The sequence below is a fragment of the Bison bison genome, unplaced genomic scaffold (assembly GCF_000754665.1).
Source record: "Bison bison bison isolate TAMUID 2011002044 unplaced genomic scaffold, Bison_UMD1.0 scf7180017864213, whole genome shotgun sequence".
Taxonomy (NCBI): Eukaryota; Metazoa; Chordata; class Mammalia; order Artiodactyla; family Bovidae; genus Bison; species Bison bison.
Window position 1 is genome coordinate 2,441,427 of NW_011494785.1, and position 12,705 is coordinate 2,454,131.

A 12,705-nucleotide genomic window follows, 5' to 3' on the forward strand; every position below is an offset into this window, starting at 1 on the left:
TCTGTCCGTGGGATTTTTCTAAGCAAGAATACTGGAGTGGGTAGACATTTCCTTCTCCAGGGACTCTTCCTGACCCAGGGATTAAACCCAGGTCTCCTGCATTGCAGGCACTCTTTACTGTCTGAGCCACCCGGGAAGACCAAAACATCTGGGTCTTACAGGGGGCACCCAGATTGAACCTGGGCCCCCTCCTTGGGAGTGCGGAGTCTTAGCCACTAGACCACCAGGGAAGTCCCTAGAGCAGAAACAAAAGACCTGGGATTTTGACATCTCTGCTCCACTTGCAGAAAGAACCCTTGCATCCTTTTCATGAGGGTAACATCAGTGTTCCAGAGATGGCAATGGCACCCCACTCCAGTACTCTTGCCTGGAAAATCCCATGGACAGAGGAGCCTGGTAGGCTGCAGTCCATGACTGAGCGACCTCACTTTCACTTCTCACTTTCATGCATTGGAGAAGGAAATGGCAACCCACTCCAGTGTTCTTGCCTGGAGAATCCCAGGGATGGAGGAGCCTGGTGGGCTGCCATCTCTGGGGTCGCAGAGTCGGACACAACTGAAGTGACTTAGCAGCAGCAGCAACATCGGTGTTCACGATGTTTAAAGTCTGAGACTTTCCAAGTGTAAGATGAAGTGGGTCTGAAAATGTGTGTGACGGGGCCAGTGGATGGATCCCAAGCCAGCTGTGCAGGGTGAGGCTTCGGCTTCCTTCCCACCTTCAATACCCAGAGCCCCGAAAGGGAGAAGCCGGCAGCAACTGGACGGTATTTGGGAGGAGAGGTGCCGGAGTGTTACTAACAGACAGGGCACAAGCACTGCGGGGCACAGATGGGGGAGGGGAAGGGAGGGAGGGACCTGGCTGCACTGTCGTGCAGAAGAGGATTCCAAGGATGGTTAAGAGCAACAACCAACCAAAGAGGTCTTGGAAACTCCCGAGAGGCCCAGCGGACGCCACTAGGCAGAAACCCAAGAAAAAGTTATGCCTGCTTTCCTCCAAGAACACTGGTAGTCCACGGCGGACAGAGACAAAGGGGAACTTCTAGAGTGCTTCTAAGATGAAGCATCCTGTGGAGTGGAGTTACTAGGGGATAACAACGAAATGTCTTCATCCGGACTGTTCCTCCATGACCACTGTTACCCTTCCTGCTTGCAACTGGGGTCAGAATTAAACTGGAAAATAGCCTAAAGTGACTTTTTCCCCCCTTAGAGACTAGGTTATTATTTTCTGTCTCTACAGCTCTATTTCCTTTAACATTTTATTGTTTAACCCCCATAGAAATTCACATTTTTAAATTTTCACATTAGAAATTTTTATGTTGGAGTGTAACTGATTTACAATGCTGTTAGTTTCAGGTATATAGCAAAGTGACTCAGTTATACCTTTATCTTTTTCAGATTCTCTTCCCATATAGCGTATTGAATAGAGCTCCCTGTGCCATACATAGGCCCTTGTTAATTGTTTTATAACATACAGACATGTATCTGTACCTTAAGTCCAACCTCCTACTTTATCCCTACCTACCATCTCTCCCCTTTAGTAACCATAACTTTGTTTTCTAAATCTGAGTCTGTCTCTGTTCTGTGCACAAGTTCCTTTTTTAAAGAACCCACATATAAGTGATACAATATGGTATTTGTCTTTCTGTCTGGTTTACTTCACTTAGTTTGATCATCTCTAGGTCCAACCATGTCGCTGCAGATGGCAGTTTCCTTCTTTTTCACAGGTGAGTAATATTCCATTGTATATATGCACCACATCTTCTTTATCGACTGACTTTGAAAGAGACAGGGAACTACAGAGAAAATGAATTTTCTCAGCAACAGCAACGGGCGTGACCCATCACTCTTGGGAAAGAGGCTAGTCTGAGTTTCTGAGGTCATGGAGCAACTGGCAATTCGTTTAAGGGTGGCCATTCCCACCCCTTTCCCAGGCTCTGCCTCCCCACCCTTTCCTCCAAGATAGTGGTAGTCCAGTCCTCAAGGGAGGGATAGAGAGAGAGAGAATCAAGAATCAGGTAGGAGCCATGAAGAGTGGGAAGCAACCAGGAAAGCTGCAGTGGTCAGTTCTCCATGGACACACCCCACCCAATCTAGAGATGGGGCTTCCCTGGTGGCTCAGTCGGTAAAGAATCCGCCTGCAATGCGGGAGACCTAGGTTCCATCCCTAGGTTGGGACGATCCCCTGGAGACAGGAATGGCTCCTCACTCCAGTATTCTTCCTGGAGAATCCCATATATGGAAGAGCCTGGCAGACTACATTCCATGGGTCACTAAGAGTCGGACACGACTGAGCACACACACACACAATCTTAAAATGGCACCTCAGAAGCCAGAAGATGCTCACTCAGACCCAGGAGTGAAGAGCTGGCAATAATCAGGGGACAGCATCTGAGGTCAGTCACGATAGCAGTGACTGACGCACCTCTTGAAAGCGGTCTGAGGCTCCAGTTTTTTACAAGAGGGGTGCCTGGGTGATCCTTAAGAGTTGCTGTTGTTGTTGTTTTTAAAAGGCCATCAATGGCTTGCACCCAAGTGACAGACCTAAATGAGCCTTCAGGTTAGGATCCACATTTTACCCCAACACCAACTATGGCCAAGAGTTCTGACCCGAGAAGGTTGTGCTCCACACTGAGGACTGCTGGTCTAAAAAATAAGTCAAAGAGCCAGAGACTTTAGGTCAAGGTGAGTTTATTGTCCAAATAGCATAATCTAATTGCATCCAAAACCATTTTCAAATCCATCTTTAAGCTAGTCAGAAAAACAGGTTATTATTTTTAAAAATCACTTAACACTGAAAAGATAGGACCTCAGAAAAGGCAGCTTGACTATACCATGCCACCATCATAGCCAATACAACATTTTTTTTCCCATACTTCCTAAAAACCTTCCGTGTATACTGATCATGCTGCGTTAGCACTTGCTTGCACGCCGACCAAATAAACACCCACACCTCTTATAGAGTACATGGTGAGAGATTAACATTGACTCGATATGGCATCACACTCGTTTAAAGCAAAAAAAAAAAAAAATTATAATAATAATAAAAGAAAGTCCAAGACGAGAAACTGTAACTGAGAGAGAGAGATCTGAGGTACATGGTACAAGGGTAATGAACATAATGGAAAAAATCCAATGGCCCCGTGACACGCTGGGGATTTCAGAGGTGGTGAGCAGTAAGAAATAGAACTAAGAAGAAAAAAAAAAAAGAGAGAGAGAACTGTTTAAAAAAAAAAAGGATAGGCATCTGTGAAAATACACTGGCTACTGTAATGGCTACAGTCAGTAAGGCACTTTTTTCCCCCCAAAGAAGGCTGCAGGCAAAGGAATAAATGTGACAGCAAGAGCATGCGTGTATAAGTCTGCCGAAGGCTTCCGGAAACCCAAACCAAGAAACGGGTCTGAGGGCCCACGCAAGTCTAGAAGCAGAGACACCGGAGGAAAGAGATGGTTCTGGGTTGTTTAGAATCCAGAACCAGGAAAAGCCGGGTGGGATGAAGAAGCCATAAACATCCTAATGAATTTCCCGCCTTGTTTCACACCAACGGGTGACGGGAACCATGCCGAGCCCACAGCTGAGGAGCCTGCGTTCATTCTAAAGCTACAGGGCGCATGTTGGGTAAGGGACTTCACCGTCTCAGCACTGATTTCCCTTTTAAAGCTATTCTTGGGGTTGGACTGTCTCAAAGATAAACACGGAGGAACCCTTTTGGCTTAAAAGCCAGCTGGCTTACTCAAGATTTCCTGCTCATTCTTATCTCCCGTTCCCACTCTACCAATAATTCTTTCCTGAACTAGAAAAATCAGTATATTTACATGATATAAGGTGCACGTCTATTTCTTCTCCCAGCCCTGTCCCCCCATGGCCTGTGGGGAGAACAGTCTGCTGCCCTCTTTGAGAAAAAGTCATCCAGTCCTGCCGTCCTCCTCAGCGGGCAGTCCCAGGGCTCCTGGGGCCCTTGGGGGTGGGCAGCAGCCTCCTCGGAAGGGAAGACCCCGATGCCTACAGCCAAGGGCCGCCCCTTCCGAGTCACACGTGCCCGACTCAGGTGAGGACAGGAGGCAGAGCAGGGCCTCCAAACAACCCACAGACCAAGGGGGACCTGGCTGGGGAACACTGGCTGCTCAGTGGGGTCTGGACAGTTCCAGAGGACAGCCTCCGTGGACAGAAGCCCCTTCTCTCGGCTGGAAGGGGGGGTGCAGTCTGCTGAGGCACCCATCCCCTGCCCCCACCTGCAGGCTTCTCGGCTGCGATGGACAACCCACGTGGAACTGACTTATGCTCAGCATATATTTTTGGCATACGAGGATTTTCACCCCCTAGGATTTGGCCAAAACAGGGGAAGGAACAAAATTTGGCCGGCAAGGGGAACAATCAGTCCCCACTGATGGAGAAAAACAAACAACCAAAAAAAGAAAAAAAAAACATAAAAGAGAACAAAGTAAAGGAGAGATACAATGACAACAAGGTAGGAAAAAAACCAGAATAGGTTTGGAACCTCCTTCACGGGAGGAGAAAAAAAAAATGCACCTGAATGCCTCTGGGACAGAAACTCCTACCGAGGAAACCAAGATCCAAGATCCAAGGAGAGGGCACGAGACAGTTCAACAATGCCTGGGCCCGTCTTCTGTTTAAGGAAGGAGCAGGCAGGAAAGCAGAAACTACGTAGCACCCTTCCTAGCTGCAACCCTGCGCCTCCCATCACACTAGGCACGAGGAGGAAAAGGAGAAAAAGCTAGAAGGTCCCGGGGACCCCTAGGGCTCCAGGGAAAGTGGAGAGTGAGAGACTGCGGGGGGAGTCTGTTGGCCTGTATCCTTCCTTATTTCTCTCACTCGCTGCTTCTGTTTGAGCTGAGCAGCTGGTCACTGTTAGAGGGATCTGTACCTCCCTTTCTCTTTAGGTTCCAAGACTCTCAAGAACTCTAGGGCTCATGCTTTTCTCCACCACGCAGACTCCCCCCGACCCTGGGGCCCAGAAGAACGGCCTACGCGGGATGGCCTCTTGATAAAACACAGGCCGCTCAGCCTTTCTCCCCCAAACCTCAGAATTCACTGCCCACTGGCCCACCAGGAATCCTGAGCATCTCAGGATCACATAACTCACCAAGTCCTGAACCCTTCTAACCCACGTCAACGGAGCCTGACTCACCTGGGATTCCATCTCTGGGCAGAAGCAGCCTGCCCACCTGCCTTCAACCACCGATCCGATACTCACCCCGACCCGTTTTCCCGATCATGCCAATTCAGCGCACTATTTAAAACCTGAAAACCATTCAGTGCCACTCAGCGAGGACCACGCCCTTGCCCCAGCATTTTGCCTGTCACAGGCCAGACAGGTGGGAGCAGTTCCCATGGCAACCCTGCCTGCTGCAGGTTCAGACCTAGGAAACCCTCTGAAATCGTCCTGAAGGGGGGGGGCCCAAGGGGCTGCCAGCGTCCAGGAAAAGAGAAACTTGCCAGAGAGAGAAACATGCTGAAGGAAGGGAAACTTCCCAGGTGAAAGGAGAACTGGAAGCAGGTGTGCTTTAGAAAGGCCCGCCTGATAAGGCTCTCTGAACAAACAGCCTGTTCAAATGGCTGGAACCCAAGTGCAGATGCTGCGTGCCCAGCACACCGCATCACTCAGCGCTGTGTGTCGGCCTTGCGGGGGAGGGGAAATCCCTTGGTCCAATTGCATTTTTTCCATCATGATGAGGATACCGGAGTCAGAATGGAAGCCTGATGACCTTCAGCACTGAAGAGGTCCCTGGGCATGAGACCCTGGGGTCAAGCCCCCCACCTTCCATCAGGGAGAGGCTGTGGCCCCTTCCCCCCTCCGCCTTCCCTAACTGATGGGCTCCCAAGCAGAAACTGTACGGTTGTGAGGTATTAATGAGAACAAAAATGTGAACCATTTTCTTTCGTAGCTATTGATTTTGTCCAGTAAACCTGAGGTAAAGAATACTCTGTCTTTGAAGGATGTGATCAGAGAGGGAAAAAAAAAAAAAACAAACCATGAATACGCAACCAGAAGAAAACACACTATGTATGGAAGAGGGCTTTTCCAGTACGAAGAACTCCTATCTCAACCAACTACTTCAGGACTTGGAAATTTAAGCAGTAAAATAATATATTATAAAAATGTTTATATAATAGCAGCACACTCGGTGAAACATTACAGCTAGGTACTGTTAATGTGGATAACGATGAATGATCTTAGCTTCTTAGCAGCGCAAAAAAAAAAAAATAATAAAAAACTGAACATAATAAAATGAAAAATAAGAGACCCCTTAGATTTTTCTCCATCTTAAACCCTCAATACTATGAAACAAGGCAGAATCTGCGTATAAAATAATTCTTCAGAGTAGCCCTGTTCTGATCTTATTTTTTTTTTTTACTTAAAAAGGCAAATATTTTAATAGCTTCATTACCTGTCAATTATAATTGTGCAAAAAAAAAAAAAAAAAAGTTGGTGCTTCAACCTCTCTGCTAACTGAATGCCTCTAAGACGTGGAGAGGAAAAAAAAAGTTCAAGTACGCTGAATGCAACTTTGCAATGAAATCAACAACAAAAGAAACTCAACGGAAACGGGAACGAAATGTCACACGGATGCCCCGCTGTCTGTCTTTGCACCAGCAATCATCTTTCTTTCCATGTCCAAAGGGGAAGTACAGAGGTGGGAATTAAGATCCTTGTGTGCCATCAAAATGGTTACAGATCTCTGCTTTTAGGAATGTTGTCATAGGGATTTTCGCGGAAGGGGATGTGTCTTTTGAGTCCCCGGAGGGGAACCCAGAGAGTGTCAGATACAGGACAGCAACCTGACTCGGGGGGGTGGGGGGGGGGCACGAGGGGAGGGGACACAGGAGGAGGAAGGAGGCCTCTGCTCTGTATGATTTGCATAAACCAATCCATCTACCCCCTCGGGAACAATTTTTCAAAGTGCTTTTCGAATGGAATGGTTTATACCAATGCTCACCTGTGGACCGGACATGCCAATCAGCACCAAAAAAAAATTAGGTTTTTTTTTTTTCCTAATGAGGGATGCCAAGGTCGCATTACTCTCTTGAACACCTCAGGAGGAAAAAAAAAAGTTCTAGATCCCACCCTGGGGCTCTGTCTGCCTCCATTTCACGGAGTTTGGGGGATGGCCCATAGCTAGATTGCCCCTTTAAGATAAAAATGGGGTGGTGTCCGCAACGAACCAAGTTTGGAAGAAGAAGCAAGGTATTGAAAAACATGAAACCCAGGATCCAATCACCTGTGTCCAACGGGCAGAACAGAACATCTCTTTCAGGTAGCAGCTACTGCAGACAGCAAGACTTGTCACTAGAGACCCAGAATCGCTTAGCAACAAACAGGTGGTTGGGAGTCGGGCGCTTCTCCATCCAAAATGGTTCGATCGCGCTGAGATTATTTGTCACTCCCTCCCCATCCTGTCCCTCCTTTATTTCTAATTCCTTCTCAAGTTCATTGCTTCGCAATCCAATCCTGCCATACGTGGCATCCGCAGTTCTTCCAAATTATCCAATGGGTGTATATGTGCTAGTTCATAACATGAAAAAAAAAAGTCTCTAACTTGTTCCCATAGTGCAGGCGTACATTTTTCTCTAGCTACTCTGCAGGTTTTCCTGTAAGCATGTTACTATGACTTTTAACATCATCAAACAGTAACTGTTGGCATATATAAGGGATTCCCTTCTGTTGTACTTCAAATAGGCACCAAATGCTTGTAATGATTTCGTTTTTATAGGACCTTTATCTCTCACTTCTAAAAGATCTTTCAATAGGATCTAGGTGGGGGCAGAATTTTTTTTTTTTTTTTAAGTTTCATCCTAAAATGTAAGAGAACCAAATACAACCAGAGAGAAGGAGAGAGCGGATTGGACGCACCCCTCCCATTTGGCCCGCCCCACATCCTCACAGGTCGATATCCCGAACATCTGTAGGGGTGCTGGCTTGGTCCAGCTCATCCTCCGACTTGGATCCATCGCCCTGGTCCTGACGGTACTGCTGCAGGCTATTCAGCAGCACCACCTCAATCTGCTCCTGGCAGGCTTTGAGGCAATCCTAGAAAGAGAAGCATCGAGACCAGAGCCGTTAGCAAGGGCAACAGGGCACAGAGCAATCAACAAAGAGAACATACACGATTTGAGCCCGCCTAACTCCACACTCCAGCAGGTGGTGGTGGTTTAAGTCACGAGGTCGTTTCCGCCTCTTGCGACCCCCTGGACTCCAGCCCGCCAGGCCCCTCTGCCATGGGATCTCCCAGGCAAGAATCCTGGAGTGGGCTGCCATGTCCTTCTCCGCTTCCAGTAGAAAGAAAGTCAACATGTAAGGAGGTGCGTCCTCCTGGTGGCGGGGGAACCACTCCCAGTGGGGTCCACAGGCCGGCAGCATCTGCAGCACCTGGAAGCTAGTTAGAAATGCGATTCTCAGCCCTCTCCGAACCAACTACATCTCAGAATCTGCACTTCAGCAGAAGCCCAGGCAGCGCTGGCCAAGGCGAGGGGCCATTTGCGGCCATGCAGGACCTGGTAACTCAAGGACCGGCGGGATGCTTCCTGCTTGGGGCCACTGCGTGGTAAGCAGGAAAAGGGGAAGGTGAGCCCTCCAGATAGTGTGACAGAACTAGACCACCCGAGGGGCAGATACAAGCGAATGGACTCAACTACACTGAGCCTCAGAGCCACTGGCTCAGAAACAAGCCAGTTTGTCTCTCCACTTATTTACTGTTTCCTTAACTCTCATAAAAAATACAACAGCATGTTTACAAAGTTCTGGACGCTTGAGCCGTCTAATTGGGGAGAAAGCAAAAAGAAAAAGCTGCGGCACTGCTTTGAGATTAGTCTATATTTGGTAGGGAAGATTCAGGGTGTGTCAGCCCCATGCAGAAGCTCCTCTAAACTGGGTGACATTGACACAGCAGGAATTCATGGGTGTCATCAGGGTGGGACGGTGGTTGGCACTAGCAACCGGGCTGTGAGCTGAAGTCACTGCTCATAGCAGATACTGGGTAGGCCAAAAGGTTCCTTCGGCTTTTCCTGTAAAATGTTATGGAAAAATCTGAATGGACTTTTTGGCCAACTCAGCATCTCCCGACCTCTCTACTCATCAAGACTGGTTTCCTGGCACTCTCGTAAACGTATGGAAAATATGTGAACTCCACTCTGCCTGGGTCTTTTCACAGTTTCATGTATGTTCCCCCCGTGTTTGCTCCACCATGCAATTTTCACTGCCCAGAGGTTGCAGTCTGCCAAGCACACAAGCATTATCTCTATTTTCCAAAGATCTAAAATAAAGTTGGAGCTCCCAGGAAAGTTTCCATGCCCCGACATTTTCCTTTTGTATCTCTCAGCCACCGTACGCTGTTAAACCACAACTTTTTAGGAAAATTAACATCTGGAGTGAGACCAGCCCAAGCGCTGAGAGCAGATATGAAATACCACTCAGAATGAGTGAAGAGGGACAGAGGGAGGTGGCATCTGCTGTCCCCACAACCAGACTTGTGGGCACCACTGAGTTATTCTCCTTCTCTGTCTTTGGTTTCCCCATTTGTAAAGTAAGGCTCAGGAGACGCTCACAGAGGGAGGATCAGTTGCAATGTCCAGATGAAGCCCTAATCATTCATTACAAAGTGGAAGTCTTGGAAATCTGAACAAATTCCTGAGGTTTCTCTGAAATGAGGTACGAGTGAGAATTTGCTCAAGACAGGTGAGGGGCACAGCGGAACGGGCACCGGGGATGGAGCATTCAGCAGGGATGCAGACTCTTTGCGAACCCATGGACTGCAGCACGCCAGGCTTCCCCGTCCTTTGCTACCTCCTGGAGTTTGCTCAAAGTCATGTCCATTGAGTCGGTGATGCCATCCAACCATCTCATCCTCTGTCGCCCCCTCCTCCTCCTGCCCTCAGTCTTTCCCAGCATCAGGGTCTTTTCCAATGAGTTCTCTCTCTGCATCAGGTTAACAAGGCAAAAACTGAGGACAGTCCAAACTGCTCTGGCTGGTCCCCTAGGGACCAGCTCTCCACCAACCCTGTCGACTTTCTTCCCTCCGAGACTCTGTTTCTGCGTCAATGCAACTGCCACCCAACAATATGATGAACCCAGGATGCCGTGATCATTTCTGCATTAGCCACACCAGCAGCTGAGATGGGTGGTCCTCTGAACATAGGGATGGGGCTCCAGAGAGCTAAGCAGCTTGATAGGGGGCCATGGACAGTCTCCCTGGGGGTCACCCAGGTGCCTGCTCTTCCTGGTATTCAGGCTTCCCTCCCAGCAGCCTGAGACCCTAAAGGAACAGTTCTGAGAAAGTCCTTCGGGGCAGGCTGGTACACCGGGCAATCACTTCTACAGGACTTCAAGATAACACAGGCATCGAACATCATATTTACCTAACTTGCAGCCCCAAACTTTCACGATTTCCTGAATAAAATCAAGAAATATATCACACAAAACCCAGACTCTCCTTCCTTCAGTCAATGTAAATCACTTTTGACAGTGGCCAGCTCTTCCTCTTTGATACTTCTTACTTCGAGAGAAAAGGAAGGACGGTAGCAGTTGCCGCAAACATGAGGATGGAGCAGGAAGCGAAGGCTCTCAGGGGTCAATTTTGTCCCCCTTCCTGGGAAGCACTCTGAGGTCTACATCTAACCCTCCTCTGGTTCCACTGCTGACAGCATCTGAGTTTCAACTGTGGGATCTGTCGCTCTCCGCGAGATGAAAACCTATCTGAGGGCAAGAACTCATTTTGCATAAAGGATGCTGAAGTTCTCCTATGATGGAGGCACAAAGGTAAGAAATCGGCCTCCCTCTTCCTGGAGCACAGAGCTCATGCCCTACATTTCTTTCCTAAAATTTTTTTTTTGGCCATGCAGCATGTGGGATCTTAAGTTACCAGACCGAATAGAACCTGAGCTCTCCACAGTGGAAGTGCAGAGTCTTAACCACTGGACATCCAGGGAATTCCCCACTCCCTGCATTTTAACACCTTCCTTCAGCATCGCAGGAGCCCTTCCCCTTTGTGGACTTCCTAAGGCTGTGAATTTCCTGTGAGCTGCTGGAAAGTGAAGTTGGAGGGAGGATGGGCTGGTGCCCCTACCTGCAGCAGACCAGCACCCCCACCCAGTCCTGCCCAAAGGGCTCTCAATCTCCCCAGCAGGGACCAGGGTGGAGGGTGTGGCCTAGAGGGAGGAGGCCAAGACTATAGATGGCAACAGACAAATAGATGGGGGAACAAGCTGCAGAGTCTGAAGGGAACAAGAGGCAAAGCTGAAGAGTGATGTCAGTGTGTCTTCGGGCGGAGTTCTTAGAGTGACACACGCAGATCCTTGCAGAATCTGAGAACAGGGGCTCTGGGGCAGGGGGAGCTGTAACAGCCAGCGGCCCTCACTTTCCAGCTTAGGGAACCGAACTGGAGCTGGCTCGTCCCCCAGTCACATGTAGTCAGAAGTTAACCCTGGCCTTCAGAGGGCAAGCTTCCTATTGCAGAACCCTCTTCCCTGTGCAACTCTCTGCTCCTTCCAGGCTCTAAGGAAAGACAGACCAGAGAATCTCCAGGAAAGGCAGACATAGCCCAAAAGTGGCCTGGAAACCAGCACCCCCCCCAACCCCGCCCCACCCCACCGCAACAGTGCCTCGGATAAAAAGATGCCCCAGGGCCCTCTGCTCCTCGGCAGCCTCCAAAAGCACCAGCCATTGTGTCGAGATGCCCCAAATTAAGCTGATTAGAAGGAGAGCCATAATGCTCGTCTGTCAGCCTGGACAGGTGGCACTCCCCAGCGCTGGGGGTCGGGCAGGCCTCCAGCCCCACGAGGCTGGGCCCCCTCCCCCCGCCTGACGCGGCCCCGGAGCCCTGACAGCCGCGTTTGTGATGCCAGGCTCCGTCCCCCCGGGCCCCGACTTCCTCCGCTTGCTGGCTCCAGCCCTGCGCCCTGCACCCTCTTCGGCCTCGGTGAATGGGCTGCGGAACTGTTACCATCGGCCCCCAGCGTCGCTGCATCAGGGCATTGTCACCACACACGCACTGCACTCAACAGGGGGACAAAGGGCTGAATGAGCCCCAGACCCGCGGCCAAATCAGGCACAGACAACTTAGGAAACTATCTCATTCTTCCTTTCTTCGCAGCCTGTTGGGCTTATTTCCTTGAATACCAAATGAGGCCCGCAGTGAAAATCAGGCAGGCGCGCAGGGAAGCCTCAGCTCCAACTCTGCTTCCTCTGCCGCCCTGCCCCCGCTTTCCCTTCCTCCAGCCACTCTTCAGGAGGCCCCTGACCACACAGACCCAGTCCCGTCCACGAAAGACAAGTCTGGGGAACAGAGGGGTCTCTGGGAGAAGGTGTGCTCACGAGGGCTCCGGGGACCAAGATGACGTAAGTTGCGTCCAACTCTGTGTGACCCCACAGACTGTAGTCTGCCAGGCCCCTCTGTCTGTGGAATTTTCCAGGCAAGAATACTGGAGTGGGTAGCCATTTCCTCCTCCAGGACAATCTTCCCGACCCAGGGATCGAACCCCCATCTCCTGCGTCGGCTGCACTGGCAGTGGGATTCTTTAACATGGAGCCACCTGGGAAGCCCAGTCTTAATCGCATCGCCCCTGGCACTGAAGGTGCGGTTTTGTAATAACCCACTGACAACAGGATTCTAATATGCCAGGACGACCCTAGGAGAGTGATGTCCTGGAACTTCTCTGGGAGCTATTTAAGACTGAGACAGAGTCTTCCAATTC

General features: G+C 49.7%; 1 protein-coding gene across 1 annotated transcript in view; it reads right to left on the reverse strand.

Annotated features, from left to right (window-relative positions):
• Nucleotides 1–2,670: 2,670 nt before the first annotated feature.
• Nucleotides 2,671–12,705, reverse strand: part of CCND2 (cyclin D2) — a 28,127-nt gene continuing 18,092 nt past the window's right edge. Inside the window, exon 5 of the mRNA XM_010844995.1 lies at nt 2,671–8,047. Coding sequence (XP_010843297.1) covers nt 7,898–8,047 — 150 coding nt within the window. The 3' untranslated portion in view covers nt 2,671–7,897. The remainder of the gene's footprint in view (nt 8,048–12,705) is intronic.